Here is a 16829-nt window from a genome sequence, read left to right on the forward strand (position 1 = left end):
ATGGGTATTAAAGAAGGCACGTACTGAATGGAGCACTGGGTGTTATACGCAAACAATGAATCATGGAACACTACATCAAAAACTAATGATGTAATGTATGGTGATTAACATAATTAAAAAAAATGAAATCTTGCCCTTTGCAACGACATGGATAGAACTAGAGAGTATTATGCTAAGCGCAATAAGTCAATCAGAGAAAGGTAAGTATCATATGATCTCACTGATATGAGGAATTTGAGAAACAAGACAGAGGATCATAGGGGAAGGGAGGGAAAAATGAAACAAGACGGAATCAGAGATGGAGACAAACCATAAGAGACTCTTAATCTCAGGAAACAAACTGAGGGTTGCTGGAGTGGAGGAGGGTGGGAGGGATGGGGTGGCTGGGTGATGGACATTGGGGAGGGTATGTGCTATGGTGAGCACTATGAATTGTGTAAGACTGATGAATCACAGACCTGTACCTCTGAAACAAATAATACATTATATGTTAATAAAAAAAATTTAAAGAAAAGATTCTCTCTCTCTGCTTTCCCCCCCAAAATAAATAAATACGTCTTTTTAAAAAATAAAATTTTAGTATTTTTAAATTGTGGAACAATAATGAATATAAGTAGAAAGACCAATGTATCAACTTTTTTAGCCAATGTTTTATTTTTCCTATTAAATTTTTTTAAAGTAAAATTTATATATTGTAAAATCCACAGATCTTGAACATACAATCCAATGGGTTTTTAACAAAGGTATACCCCTGTGTATCAAACACCCAATCAAGAAGTAGAAAATTTCTGTCACCACAGAGCTAATATATTGGTTATATTCTTTCTCTGCTATCCTTGTAAGATCACTGAGATTAGTGCAAAATGCTTTTGCTTCCATAACTATTATTACAAATAACAGTGAAACCCCAATTATTAGAACCATTAAGGATGATAATCATGGTAGCAGATAAGTTAGTTGATCTCTAGGACTGTACTGAGAATCCTAGGCCCAAATTGTGAAAAGTACCTGAAATAGCTAGTATATGGAGTATTTTAATATAAGTTCCATAATAGTACTAGTAATCTATAATAATGTCTTAGGTAAGACATTCCAATGACCTAATTAACCAGTGTAAGGTTATAAAGAATTATCTCCCTTTAGTTGCCCTAATTTTTCTTTTGTTTCTGGTTATGCAAATATCTATAGTACCTGTGTTTTAAATATTTCACTGATAGCATAGGGTAGTACTTCATAATAATAATAGCAGATCCTTTCCATCATATTTCCATGCCGAAAGAACCCTTAGTTAGTACTTTCTAGACTGTTTATAATAGGTAAAAATCAATGCAATACAGGTACCTTTTTGGTAGAATATGCTTTAAACAAAGTGACAAAGCAAGCTACAATTTGTGAACAATATTGAAGGAGAATGTCACCTATATTTGAAATTATGAAGTGAACATTCATTTTTTTTAGACAGAAAAATCAATGCCCAAATTTTAGCTTTGCTAATATACACGGTTTGACCGCTTTACAAAAAGTACAGTGGTATTTGGGCTGATCAGAGAGTCTTTTTTTAATAGTGGCATTAAATATCTCTAAGGCATCACTGAATATTATAAGCAGTTATAAATTATTATAGAATTATGACATTGATTTCTCTTTCTCTAATTTTATTCACATCCCGAATTCCTTCCCTTCTCTAGCCAAATCTAGTCTTCTCACTTTTTCTTCCTCTGTTTTCTAAAGGATCTGGTAGCTAGCACTTTTCATTGCTGAGTGGAAAGAAGGCCAGATTTTTCAATTAGTAGCTCAGTCTTCCCTGAAATCCCAATCTTAACTTTTCCTGGTGTGGGTTAGATGGGTTCTAGGATCACTTTTAAGCATCTTCAGGGTTTTAAAGTTAGAGGACCTTGATAAAACTTTGAGGGGGAAAAAAAATCTTAGAGAAGTAAGATTATGCCTTTGTGTATCAGTAGTCAGGTATATTAAAATGTGTTACTTACTGAAGAACATTTAGTGGGATAGTAAGGGAAGGTAGATTTTCATTTTTCCCTCTTTGTATAGTGTTTGTAGACAGACGTTTTTCCAACACAGATGACCAAAAAAAGAAAGCAGAAGAGAAGCCTCAGTATTTTTCCCCTTCTCTCCCCCCACTCTAAGAAGTTTCAGTATTTTAAGGTGAGGGGAAACACACACACACACACACACACACACACACACACACACACACACAGAGACTTATTTTATGAAAGCTAGAAAATGGTTTTCAAGGACAAATGTATGATCTATAGTAATGTTTAGATATTTGGCAATTGGAAAAATAATTTTTGATAAAATAGGAAAACAGATTGACATAAATGTACATTAGTGTAGTGACTTTCATTTCTTGTACATATACAGTGAAATAGTTCTAAGCAATAAATTCTTGGAAAGGTAGGGTAGGATTGAATAAATGTCATAGTTTATGACTGAATACATATAAACAGGTGAAAACTCAAGATGGAGAGGTAATAATAACCACCTGATAAAGAGACTTAAAACCTTTTCACCCTACAAAAAAGATTGCCTTAGAGTTATAACTTGATATAGTTTGATTTTTAAAAAAGATATTGGTTACATTTGTGGCTACTATGGATATATGAAATAAAGAATGGAAAGCCTTCTGTTTCCCCAATATGAAAAAGTATTTATCATTTAAAACCTTAACTGTAAAAAAAAAAAAAATTAATGCTTTAGATTCTGGAACTAATACGAAGATACTGAAAAAGGTGACACAGCCACTATTTCTGCCAGGGTGTCTAGAAATAAAGAATCATTGACAATGGAGAATTATATAACTATTTCAAGTCAGCTACCAAACTAAAGTTTAATTCTACAATATAAGTAATAACATCATAAGCCTTCAGACCTTTTTTAATCCCCCAAATCCAGCCTGTGCCATCTGTAGCACCTCTAGATTTCAGGTTTTTCATACCTTTCATTTTTGCTTATCTAAACCTCACCCTTCCTCCTCACAAGAATCCTTCCGTAAAATTACTGCAGCCCACTTTGATTTTCCCTTTCCTCTCAATTTTTGTAGCACCCATACTACTGTTAAGACCTCTTCTCTGCTGTTTATAAGGCCAGAATAGTTTTTTCTCTTTCTTTGTACATATTAGTTAGCAAGTGCTGGGTGATCAGTAAGCATTACAGAAAACAGTTTAAAAGGAGTTCAGAAGAGCAAGCAATTAATTGTGTGATAATGGGTGTTTGGAGGAAGTGGATCGTAAATGGGGACCTAAACCAAAGGAAGATTTGATCTGGGAAAGATAAGAAAGGACACTCCAGCCTAGGATCACAGAATGAGCTGAGGCCCAAATGTGTATAATCTAAGTGACTGGGACTACAGGTGTCATTTCATACTAGATGAATGAACTAATGAACAAGTGAATGAAATTCATAGTGGCTTGGCCAAGGTTACTGGACTGTTCCTTTTACATCATTCATTCATTACACATTTTTGAGTTCTAGGGCACAAAGATGAAGAAATACTTATTTTTAGGAATTCAGATTTTAATGGGGCAGACAGAAATGTGAAAAATTATTAAAATAATTTTTAATTTTATTGGAGGAGGTATGCACAGGTGTGTAGGAACACAGAGGAGAGGATAGGAGGGTACCCTGTAGGATAGGCCGAATTCTCAAGGGCCTTAAATTTTAATGTTCAAATAACATTATTTGAATATGTTAATATTCAATTATGTTGTAATTGTTAAAAAAATAATGTTCAAACATTATTTTGGTTATTCTTAAGACAAGAAGTCAGTATGTCAGAGCAACTTTGTGAAGGTGTAAGAAAGCACTTAGCCCTCCTAGAATTTCCTTGTGGATTTTACTATAAGAAACTTCTGAGTTTCCCTGGCCTAGCCCCATAATTGTACTTCAGGTTCAGCAGACAGCAAAAGTCAGGATATAACTGGAAGAGTCAGCCATCTCTAAACTGTTTGGAAATACCATCTCAGAAGGCAGTAAACCTTTAATATTAAATTTTCACAAATATCAAATTGAGATGCCCTAATCAGTGTGGAGACCTGAATTATCTCTAAGACTTTAAGAATAGTGTTCATTTTGGAGGTGGTAATTAATGGTATTTAAATTCTGAAAAGAAAGAGCAAGGAAAATAATACTGGTTTGAATTTTACAAGTTTTAAAAGGCATTCTCAAAGAACCAAACATAAGTATTTTTGTCTCAATATTTATTTTCAGTCATTTGATTCTTCAAAAATCACAAGGAAGAAAAGTATTACAACTTATTCTCCAACAACTGGAACTTGTCAGATGAGCCCATTTGCTTCTCCTGCAAGCTCTAAAGAACAAGAGCACAAAAATGAACCATCAAATGGTTAGTTGAACATTCTTTTCCATTTATTGTAATATTTTTCTAGTTATTGGTTAAATCAGAATTTTTATTTAATGGTATATGGATCTTGCTGCAGCTGATTTTTTTTTTTTCTTAAAGAATTCAACATAAGGAAGGCTAGAATATAGGACTACTTTGGACATAAATGTAAACTTTCTAGGCACTTATTTTAAAATGCTACTGCAGACTTTGTTCCCTTACTATCCCATCCATTAAATAGAAATTATGGTCTGACTGCCTTCAGCTACTATCAATTATAATGGTTACAGATATACCCCTTAACAAGCTATCCATCATGTGCATAAATTAAAAGGCATATAATTCAGGTACTGCTGCAATACAGTTTAAGAGAGCTACTTCTAAATGTTATTTTTAGTCATGTTGTCCATTTAGTTTTATCCACATTTCGTTTATCTTTATATAGCTTGCTTTTATTTATTATATTTCATTCCCTTCTTTACCTTTACTATCTTAAGTGCATTTGCAAAAAAAATTTGTAGGGTTTTCCACTAGAGAATAACCCAATTTTAATATGAAATTGTTTATTTTAAAATATTTAGTTTAATTTTGACTATGCATATTTCTTGTTCTCTCGTAGTTTATTGCTAAAATATTTAAAAGATATATGAATCTAGATTTCATAGGTTTAATTTTTAATATTACAAAAGGTCATGAATCAGTGACATGTCAGGTTTCTATAATATAAAATTCTAAGTAGGCTCAAATTTAATAAAATATATTTCAGAAGTCCTGTGATTAGCCTAATTCATATTTTACTGTTTAACATTTATTGAGTGCTAAGAATATACTAGAAGCTACACAGAAACAAAGAAATCTCATTTTACCTAATTTGTTGTAATGAAACCCATAATGAGATCTTAAACTTTTGAATGACTTTTATTTTACTTTAATCAAATGCTTTTTATCTTAAAGCTATTATTATTAGGTTTGCTTTCACAAAAATGTGTGAAGATGTATACATTTTCTTCAAGCTCTATCTGTTTTTAATACACTTAATATATTTTTTGTTTAAAATTAAAAATTAGTGCCTTAGAGATGGCACATCTCTATACTGAAATATGAATAGATTTTAAGTGGATACGTACTCAATTTCCATATTGAAATTAAATATGGACTTAAGGGAACATTCCTTTTGCCCATAAAAAGATGGGTCACATGATCCTGGTTGACATTTAAGTGGATAATTATCACAGATTATAGTACTAAGTAAGCTCTTTTTTAAAAAGTCATATAGCAAGGGTTGCTGGGGTGCTGGCAATATTCTATTTTTTAACTTATATAGTGGTTATATTGGTTCATTAAACTGTACATATATATGTTTCATATACTCTTTGATATATGTATCTCACATACAAAAGTCTCAACATAGAATTCTCTAGGATCTTATATCCCATTATGTCATTTTTAATCATTACATTGCTTGTCCTAATATGTCATCTTATACATGTTTTAGAAATAAGAAAGCCTGACTCTTATGAGGTGATTTAAGTTCCAAATGATCTCATAACTTCTATTAACAATTCTCAGTTTTTAAATATTGTACAAAACATAAGATGCAACTTAAATAAGCACTTTTATTTAAATAGAATTTTCAAGGGCATTTTAAGTGCAATTCACTTCCCATCACACTTAGGATATAATTCAAAACTTTATGACTTTTAAGGCCATACATCATCAAATACCTGACCACCTTGTCTATCTCCTTTTCTACTATCCTTCCCACATTTACACTATAACCACTCTTACTTTCTTGCTACTCATCAATCATGTTAAACCCCTTCCTTCCACAAGGTCATTGCACTTTCAGGTCTCTCGGCCTGTATTCCTTCTGTTATACTCTTCCTCTAGGTATTTATATGTACTTTCTATATACATTTGAACTGTGTACTATGTGAACAGATGATTTGTTATTAAATTTAAATACATTTGTACTTAGAAAGAAAAATCTGTTTCTCAGTCTTCCCTCTACTTAGACTCTACATGTGGGCCAAAAACAGGGTGAATGATTCCAGTTTGTACTTTTGAGAGATATATATTTATTTACTTATCATCATATATATTTCTCATTGTTATATACGTTTTTGTGTGTGTTATCATTATATTGCTGCCCTCCCCTACCCCTTAGCAAATTTCTCCAAACTATTATGCTTTTCAGTAAAGAGGAAGGATGCATCAGACTTATTATTTAATAATTAGAGTAGAAGGATAAACAACAAATTTGCATAGTCAAAGAGAGTATTTGTGAATTAGACAATAGATCTGTAGAAATCACCCAGACTGCAGCAATGTAATAACACAGAGATAAAGAAATGGAGAATATGATAAAATGGTAAAGAGAAATGATGAATAGAATAAGAAGCTCCAACATACATCAAATAGGAGTTCCATAAGGAGGAAATAAGGAGAATGGGCTGAGGCAGTATTCTAAGATAAAAGGACTATCAATTTTTCATAATTTCAATTTCACAGTTAAGGAAAGATGAGAATTTCCAGGTTGGAATACCATGCTTAGTCTGAGCAGGATGAATGAAAACAAATCCACACCTAGTCATATCATGGTAAAACTGCAAACTGTCAAAGACAAAGAGAAAATTTTAAAGGCCACCAGAGAAAAAGACATATAGCCCACAAGGGAATGACAGACTGATAGTAGACTATCAACAGACTCCAGCAGGAAGTAGAATAATACCAAATAAAAATCACAGCTGAATTTTTTTATTCAGGAAATGAAGATGAAATAAAGATTTTTTTCAGACAAAGTCTGACAGAATTTACCATTCACAGAGACTCCCTGAAGGGGCTACTAAAAAATCTACTTGGAGAAGTAAACTGAGCCTCAGGTAAAGGAATGGAATGCAAAGAACAATGGTGAAAAATAAATTAGCAGACATGTTGGTAAATTTAATATAAATCTAATTACAAAAATGTGACTACAAATTCTGCTCACTACAAAGCAAAAGACAATTTGAGAAGGTTAAAAACAAATAATAGACTGTAATAGCATGGAATACTGATGAGGGAGCAGGAAGAAGCTAAAGTGTTTTAAGATTCTTACAATTTTTAGGGAGCAGAAGAATATCTGTTAACTGACTTTAAAATTGTGTCTTTTTTATTTGCATGTAAAAATGGGGAAAATAATATCTACCTCAGGATTATTGTGACAATTAAAGTAATATACAAAAAGCACTCAGAGCATTGCCTGGCATGTAGTAAGTTTTCAATATGTATTTTAGCTGTTTTTATTAATATAATTAATATTAATAAAAAAGCAAATATTAACTTTAAAAAAATTAATAGTTATAAGAATATTAATATAGAGCAAAATGGACTTTAAAGCAAAAAAACCTTATTGAAGATAAAGGAATCTATACATAGTGAGAGAAGGAGTCACTACTAGAAAAAGATTTCTGAAACTATGTGCATCTAAAACAAAAACAAAACATAATGAAATAGGACAGGATTACAAGGAGAGACTCACAAATCCCTAATTATAGTAAAATTTAAAGTACCTCTTTCAGAAACTGATGAAATAGATAAAAACTTAGGAAGGATATAAACAGTTTGGAACATAGCTAGCAAGTGTGATCTAATGAGCTGTGGTCAAACAAGTATAATACCCAACACATGATAAAGCATGACCTAGAACTTTTACAAAAAATATAACCAGTTTGGAGTCACAAAGAACTCTCAACATACTAAAATTGCTGTCACAGTCGCTAACCAAAATTTTGTGCAGTTAGGAATCAATAATAAAAAGGCAGCCCTCTAAAAATTTTAGCCCACCTATTTGGAAACCTAGAACCTTCTAAATAATTCATTGTTCAGAAAAATCATAATGGAAAGTATAAAATATTTAGAATTGAATGATAATAACAAAAAACTTACAGGAAAACTTTATACCTAAATACTGCTTTATACTAAAACAGTTCTTAGTGGAAATTTTATACTTTTAAATGCATATATTTAGAAAGGAAGAATGATTGAAAACTAATAAGCCAAGCATTCAACTCAGATGGATGGAAAAAGAATAGAACAAGCCCCCAAAAATACAAGAAAGGAAATAGTAAAAGATATAAAGTATTAAATAGAAATAAAGTATTAAATAGAAAACAAGGCAATGATTTAAAAAAAAAAGGAGGTTCTTTGAAAAGACTAATCAAATGGTAGACCTCTGTCAAGACTGATTTCTTTTTAAGTGGGAGAAGGAACAGACAATATGTATTTCAAAGGAGCTGATAAATTACTATCAGCTTAAATATATGATGAGCAGTTTGAGATATATGAGCCAAATGCTTCTTAATGTGGTCCACAATCTAATTTGGATGAAAGATTTTAAAACTTACCATTCTGCTTCTCAAATATTAATGTTTTAGTAGCTAAAAAGCAATTCCAATTTTCTCATTGATACCTTTCTCTTCAATAATATAGGTAATATTTTAAGAATATTAAATTTCTTCCATGGGACTCAATAAAGGTATTTTGAATTTTAAAAAAGGAACCATTAACATTGTTATTTTTCATGAATTAATCCTCTAAAGAGGTTCTTCACTCTCCACTCTTGTTTAATAATAATAATTTGGTTAATTAAAAGAATAACATGATTTTGGGGTACCTGAGTGGCACAGAAGGTTGGGTGTCAGACTTGGATCCTGACTCTGGCACTTACTAGCTTTAGGGCCTTGGATAAGTTATGTGGCCATTCTGTGCCTCTGTTTCCTCATCTGTAAAATGGGAATAAGAGTGACCAATGCAGAGTTTTGCAGATTAGTTTATATATGTAACATTTAAAAACAGTGCATGGCCCTAAAAATACTATTTAAGTGTTAGCCGTTATCATTAACATCATTGATTGTACTTCTAAACATCATGATCTGTTGAAAGTTATCTTCATTAGTCAGAGAAGGGGCTCCCTGAGCCTTACCAGAAAGTCCAAAATACAATTTTGAATGTAGCCCAGATTCAGTGATGGTACATTTTTCACCAGTGTTTTGTGAAACTGCCTTTAAAGGGAATCACATACACAACTGTTTGTTATATATAACCTAGCAAGAAACAGTCCATATAGAATCTGCAGCTATTTACTGTATGTTAATTGCTAATAGAATGAAATGAAATCAAGGAAGCAATTTTTTTTTTAAGATTTTATTTATTTATTTGACAGAGAGCACAAGCAGGGAGAGTGGCAGGCAGAGGGAGAGTCAGGCTCCAAGTGTTATTCTTAGAGATATTAAAACTCCTCCTATTTAACAATTGGAAAGTATATTAGAAATGTAAGTCCTTCTATGAGGAGATTGAGATTAATGCTATAGATTACATTTTATAGAATAAGATATCTGATCCCCTTACAATAATAAAAATGTTTCAGCAGGCATTGAACACCTGGTGAAAATTCAAATAAAGCATTCTTTTACTATTTCTCACCTAACTTTATTGACTGATGGTGCTAAAATGTGAAAATTAATTATAAGTTAAAGGAACAAAGTAATTTTAATATTTAATTGTGGAGCTTTATTGAATGCAGACAGCAGAGCACAAAATTCAGGAAATTAGTATTAACCTTTAGGCAAAGATTTTCTGAATATAAGGTTTAATGTGTATCATGGGATTTCATATCCAGCTTGATTTTTTTAAGAGAGATGGATTTTAATAGACTTTTTCCTCAGAGTTCTCTAAAATCATAAATAAAATATTGTTACTGTTGGGGCACCTGGGTGGCTCAGTCGGCTAAACAACAGTCTTTGGCTCAGGTCATTATCTCAGGGTCCCGGGATTGAGCCCTGCATCAGGTTCCCTGCTCAGTGAGGGGCCTGCTTCTCCCTCTCCCTCTGCTGCTCCCCCTACTTGTGCTCTCTCACTCTCTGGCAAATAAATAAAAATAAAATCTTTTTTAAAAAAATGGTTACTCTTTTTCCCTTTAATCCTTTGTTAAATAAACTCTTACTATTTGGAATTTAAGGATAGAGTCAAGTCAAATAATGAAAAGTTAATAAAAAGAGATAACTAGTACTTTAGCAAGATCTCTAAATCACAAGTTTTTCTCTTTTTAGAATTAAAGACTATTTTGAGATAATTTAGTTATGATACTTTTTTTTTTTTTGAGAGAAGCCACAAGATCCAAAGTAACAATGAGGGAAATTATTGTTAGTTTCTGAACCAACTTACTCAGTGAAATTATAAATATCAGAGAATAGAAAATATACTTTAAATAAACTTTTCCCCTAGTAATAGGAGCAAATAAGAGTAATGGAATAAAAATTAAGTGAAGAAAAAAGTATAAACCAGCATTGGAAAGTCTGTTCCAGACAGTACATTAATATATTAATAAATTATATTTGAAAATTTAAAGAAATTGCCTTCGTGTTATTTGTGTACTCGGTTTCATCTAGAAGTATCAGATCCTCCTTCAGTATTACATAGAGCTATACTTTCCAATACATGTAGATTACAGAGCATTTGGATTGTGGCTCATCTGAACTGAGATGTGCTATAAGTGTAAAATACACACCATATATCAAAGACAGTGTGAGAAAGAGAATATGAATGATCCCACTAATAATTTTATATTATCATATGTTAAAATTAGAGTATTTTGAGTATGTTGGGTTAAATTAAATAATAAAATTTATTTCACCTGTTTTTCCTTTGTGAAGAATAAGGACATTGAGTTAAATAATAGTTCCTGTGCCAGTTGTTGAACAAATGAAACAACATAAGAATACATAGTGTAAGGAAGTTGTCACCAATTTTACATTTAAAAAAATGATTTCTCTGGACTTTTTTTCATTTGTAGTAAAAAGTTTGGATTATTCATTCATTTCCTTGCTTATTCATTCAATAAACATTTATTGAAGGCCAGTGTATGTAAGACATTAAGAATTTATTATGTCCTCAAATACTTATTATACATCAAATATGTTTAAAGTATATGGGGTACTATACTATGAAGTACAGTAGAACCAACAACTAAATGGAGAGCTCATAAAACAATTATCTATTTGACCACTAATAAATGCAAACATCATATTCTACTAGAGCTATAAAATCAAATTTACCTTTCAATCCCACACACAGGATCTTTCCAAGAATTTGCTAAATCATTATGCATTGTTTCAATATATATTTAAAGTCAGGCACATTTATCAAATTTATTTTACTGTGACATCACTAGAAACTCACTACTTTGTAGATATAAGTATCACCAACCTCTTGTTAACTTTGAGGCAAAAAATAGGGGTGAAATAATACAAACTGGAAACTTTAAGATAATATTGTTTATTAAAATATTTGATGAAAGTATCCTTTATCTAGTAAAGATTATTTTTTTTCTATATAAAGTCATGAATAAAAAACTGGGATATTGGAAAATAAAAAAAAATAGCTATTGAAAAGTTATCCGTAATAGTGATTTTTTTTTCCATAGCAAATTCTAGGATACTTTTTCTTTTCCTACTTCCCTTTCATTAGTCTACCTTTTTATTTTCTATTTAAACTTTGTTGATCTAAATTCTATTTAAAATTTGACAGTTTTCCCCTTAAGTTCTTCTTTTTACTGCTTGTATATAGGAAAAAGGAAAAAATTGAGTCACCTCAGTTTAACCGAAAGGAAGGAATCTACAACAAAAGACAATGATGAGTAAGTTTGTTGTTTTTGAAATAATAAACACATGTCTTAAAAGAATCATATTTCTTAAAGTAATAATTTAAGAGAAATAATCTATTTGCAAAAATTTTAAAAAATAGTTTATACCTGAGTTGAAGTATTCTTTTTTAAAGAAGTAAAATATTTTGTGATGTGTTTTGCAGTGTTCATGTGATCATGATATGTAATATCTTAATTTTTTTTAATATTTCTTTGAGAGAAAGCGAGAGTACAAGTGGGGTGAGGGGAGAGGGAGAGGGAAAGAGAGAATCTCAAGCAAACCCCCCACTGAGTGCAGAGTCCCATGCAGGGCTTGATCTCAGGACCCTGAGATCATGATCTGAGAGAAAATGAAGAGTCGGATACTCAACTGACTGAGCCACTCAAACGCCCCTGTGATATCTTAATTTTAATACTCATTGAGTGCAGTTTCCCAGCCCATGAATAAGAGACCAGCTTAAGATAAAACTGAGGAAAATGCCCTTTTCAGATTTTATATGGATGGAAAAATAATCTGTTATCTGGGAACATAATGCCTAACAAATACCTGGTTCAAGAGCTAGGAACACAGTGAAGCCAGCAGAGTAAGAGATCCAGAGGAACCCAGGAGGCTTTTATATGCCAGCACCCAACTATTTTCCTATTGGCCAGCCAATGCTGCCTTGAATGAAGGTATTATCTACAAAAATCTACTTCCCATATATATCCTGGAAAGGATAGTTTTATATCTATCCACCGAGGCTGGAAAATTGAATTAACCAGAACAGGGGGTTAAATTTTCAAAGTAATTCATACGTTCAGCTCATTTACCCTTTCAGCTATATTGTCTGTGTGCCACACAATATGATGGGTGGGTAAAGATGAAGAAAATGAAGTTTCTACCCATTGGGAGTTTATGGTCTTATGTTGTAGGTTAATATACCTTTCCAAACTCAGAAATAGGTTATAAGTTATGTTTCAAAATGTTTTTTTAAATCATATGAGTGGAATTCAGAATGCATTTTCCATACGAATAGTGTTGTAACTTGTGGTTATAACCCCAGAAGTCTTTTTTTTTCATAATGTAGCTGAACTATAGTCTTAATCAGTACTAGTCTAGATTAAAATATACAAAAATTGAATGCCATTTAGAGTACAACAGAGACAAAGGGAAGAGTTTCACAGAGAAATTTCTTTGTTTGGCATCTCCTACATCTATCATCATACCCCTTTATCTGCTTTTACTAGATGCTTTTCCTAGCCATGCTCCCCCAGCTCCAAATATTTTCATGTGCCCTGTCCCACAAATATTTTTGTTGTGAATTACTACTCCTTCCTTCCCCCAAGCAACGTTCCCATTTCCTCAGTGAAACCAGTCTCAACTAGATATTAAGAGGAAAGCATTCTTGGGGTTCCTGGGTGGCTCAGTTGGTTAAGCATCCAACTCCTGGTTTCAGCTTAGGTCATGATCTCGGGGTTGTGAGACTGAGCCCTGCGTCGGGCTCCGTTCAGCATGGAGTCTGCTTCAGACTCTCTCTCCCACCTCCTCTGCTTCTCCTCCCATTCATGCTCTCTCTCTCTCTAAAATGAATAAATAAAATCTTTCCCAAAAAAGGGAAAGCATTCTCTTTTTGTTTAACTTATTTAATGTATTTTAAAATTGTCAATATATACACACAGAAAAATAAATTGTACAAAAGGACATACAGTGAGAGCAAGGGGCAAGTAACAATTTTTGAAACATGTATAATCTTATAGTTGAAAGCAGATAACACGCAGGTGTTATATAAGACTGGGTGTTATATAAGACTGATGAATCACTGAACTCTTATCTCTGAAACTAATAATATACCGTATGTTAATTAATTGAATTTAAATTTAAAAAAATGAAAGTAGATACCTGCTAAACCAAATGAATTTCTGATATAATTATATGAAGTATAAAAAACTTAGGAATAAAAGTAGGCAGTGAAGGAGGAAATGTTTTTGGACAACAGTGATCAAGCCAAACTTATCCTTGCTTTCCGCCAAATCAGCTCCACTTAAGTTATTCTAACTTTTTATAGTTTCTTCCCTTCCTTATTCTTCTGAACCCATCGATTTGCTTACAGCTCCAGATTTTTAACAACAGCTCTCGTAGCAGTGAGCTTTAAAGTAGCAAGGGAACAAGAACCTTTGTTATGGTTCACTTAGGAATTTGCCTATATTTACTTAATTTCTCTCAATGTTTATTTCTAAAGATCCCTATTATTTATGTATATCACTCCATGACTTGATACTAGAATTAGTGAACTTAAGGACAAGCCAAGATATTTTGCAATAGATAAAAATTATGGCTTGCTGATTGTTTTTTTCCACTCATTATAAACTTACTCAATCCTAGTCAATAAAGCCATTTTACTAGCTTTAGTAATGGGTTCTTCATTTGTTCCATTTGTTTAGATTTCTTTTATTATCTTGTAAAGCTGTTCTAAAGACTTGGTTTTTGAAAATCTGAAGTTAAATTGAACATTTCACATTTGTACATCAGTTTTAAATGATCATAGCATTTTTTTATTAAAGATTTTATTTATTTATTTGACAGAGAGATAGCGAGAGCAGGAACACAAGCAGGGGGAGTGGGAGAGGGAGAAGCAGGCTTCCCCCTGAGCAGGGAGCCCGATGCAGGGCTCGATCCCAGGACCCTGGGATCATGACCTGAGCCGAAGGCAGACACTTAACGACTAAGCCACCCAGGCGCCCCGATCATAGCATTTTATATTTCGTTTTGGCAATTGTATAGGTTAGGGTTGTCCAGAGAAACAGAACCAATTGCAGATACATATATATGTAATAATATAATAATAATATAGTATTAATAAAATATAACATTTAATGATAATAAAATGGCATTGATATATTGTTATTAATAATTAAAATGTATTGGGGCACCTGGGTAGCTCAGTTGGTTAAGCATCCAACTCTTGATTTCAGCTCAGGTCATGATCTCAGGGTTCTGGGATAAAAAGCCCATTGGGCTCCATGCTCAGCAGGAAGACTACTGGAGATTCTCTCCCTCTGCCCCTCCCTCCATTTGCATGCACACACATGCTCCCTCTCTCTAAAATAAATAAATCTTTTTAAAAAATAATTAAAATGTATTGATAATGAGTTATATGTATATAGTTGCATATATAGAGATAGATTGATTATGAAAAATTGGCTCATGCAATTAGAGAGGCTAAGTCCCACTATCTACCATCCACAAGCCTGAGACTCAAGAAAGCCAGTGGTGTAATTCAAATTCAAGTCCAAAGGCCTGACAACCAGGGGAGCTGATGGTGTAAATCCAAGTTCAAGAGCAGAAGAGCGATGTCCCAATTCAAACAGGCAAGCAGGATGAGTCGCTTGGGTGGCTCAGTGGGTTTAGGGTCTGACTCTTCATTTCAGCTCAGGTCATAGGGTCATGGGATCAATCCCCATGCTGGCTGTGGAGCCTGTTTGAGATTCTCTCTCTCCCTCTCCTCCGGCCCCTCCCCTCCATGCTTGCTCTCTTGCTCTCTCTAAAAAATAAAAGAAATTTAAAAATAAAAATAAATTTAAAAAAATAAACAGGCAGGCAGGGAACCAATCCTCCTTTCCTCCACTTTTGTTCTATTCAGCCCCTCAATGAATTAAATGATGCCCACCTACAGTGGGAAGGTAGTCTACCCTACTAAGTTGGTTATACAATGGTGATTTTCTAACGCCATCATTCCTTCTATTAGCCGGCCTTTTTAAAATTCATGAGTTCATAGTGATAAAGGGTTTTGCCTTGCTTTCACCCTTTCTGTATTTGCACCCCTTCTCAGAGATACTACATCTTTAGCTCCTCATAGCAGCAGTATATTTTCACATTTGCTTAATCTTACCATGAACACAAAATAGTTTGAGAATTCCTGCACTTATAGCACTATTAAAAACAAGCTTGCAAAGCATTCAAGTTTTGTTTGCAAATCTTTTTTGTCTTTAACTTGACAGTATATAGTCAAATTACTATGTTCAAAACTACTTGGATTAGTTCTCTTTTGTTAATTTTTTCTATTTTAATTCAGGTATAGTTAACAGTGCTATATTAATTTCAGGTGTACAATATAGTGATTCAACAATTCTAAACATTACTCAGTATTCATCATGATAATTGTACACTTTAATCCCCATCACCTATTTCACCCATCCCCCCCTCCACGAAGCTCCCCTCTGGTAACCATCAGTTTGTTTTCTATAGTTAAAAATCTGTTTCCTGGGGACACTTGGGTGGCTCAGTCAGTTAAGCATCTGCCTTCAGCTCAGGTCATGATCCCAGGGTTCTGGGATCGAGCCCCACATCGGGCTCCCTGCTCAGCGGGGAGCCTGCTTCTCCCTCTGCCTGCAGCTCCCCCTGCTTGTGCTTGCTCACACTCTCTCCCTCTGACAAATAAAATTTTAAAAAATGTTAAAAAAAATTTTTTTAAATCTGCTTCTTGGTTTGTCTCTCTTTTTTCTTCTTTGCTTGTTTGTTTTATTTATTAAATTCCATATGTGAGTGAAATCACATAGTATTTAATTTTCTCTGACTTCTATTGCTCATTAGCGTTATACTCCCTACCTAGTTCCATCCATGCTGTTGCAAATGGCAAGATTTCATTCTTTTTTATGGCTGAATAATATTCCTGTGTGTGTGTGTGTGTGTGTGTGTGTGTGTGTGTGTGTGTGTGTGTGTGTGTATACACCACCTCTTCTTTACCCAATTCATCAATTGATGGACACTTGGGCTGCTTCCATAATTTGGCTATTGTAAATAGTGCT

The 16829-nt window shown here is 33.1% G+C and overlaps 1 protein-coding gene across 1 annotated transcript in view; it reads left to right on the forward strand.

Moving 5' to 3' along the window:
* The window catches only part of ITGB3BP (integrin subunit beta 3 binding protein), a 64320-nt gene that overhangs the window by 29798 nt on the left and 17693 nt on the right, over positions 1–16829 (forward strand). The window contains exons 3-4 of the mRNA XM_028106854.2: positions 4231–4366; positions 11969–12038. Coding sequence (XP_027962655.1) covers positions 4231–4366; positions 11969–12038 — 206 coding nt within the window. The remainder of the gene's footprint in view (positions 1–4230; positions 4367–11968; positions 12039–16829) is intronic.

The sequence above is a fragment of the Eumetopias jubatus genome, unplaced genomic scaffold (genome assembly GCF_037043125.1).
Source record: "Eumetopias jubatus isolate StellerSeaLion01/CBP00866 unplaced genomic scaffold, mEumJub1_p1.0 scaffold_4, whole genome shotgun sequence".
Lineage (NCBI taxonomy): Eukaryota > Metazoa > Chordata > Mammalia > Carnivora > Otariidae > Eumetopias > Eumetopias jubatus.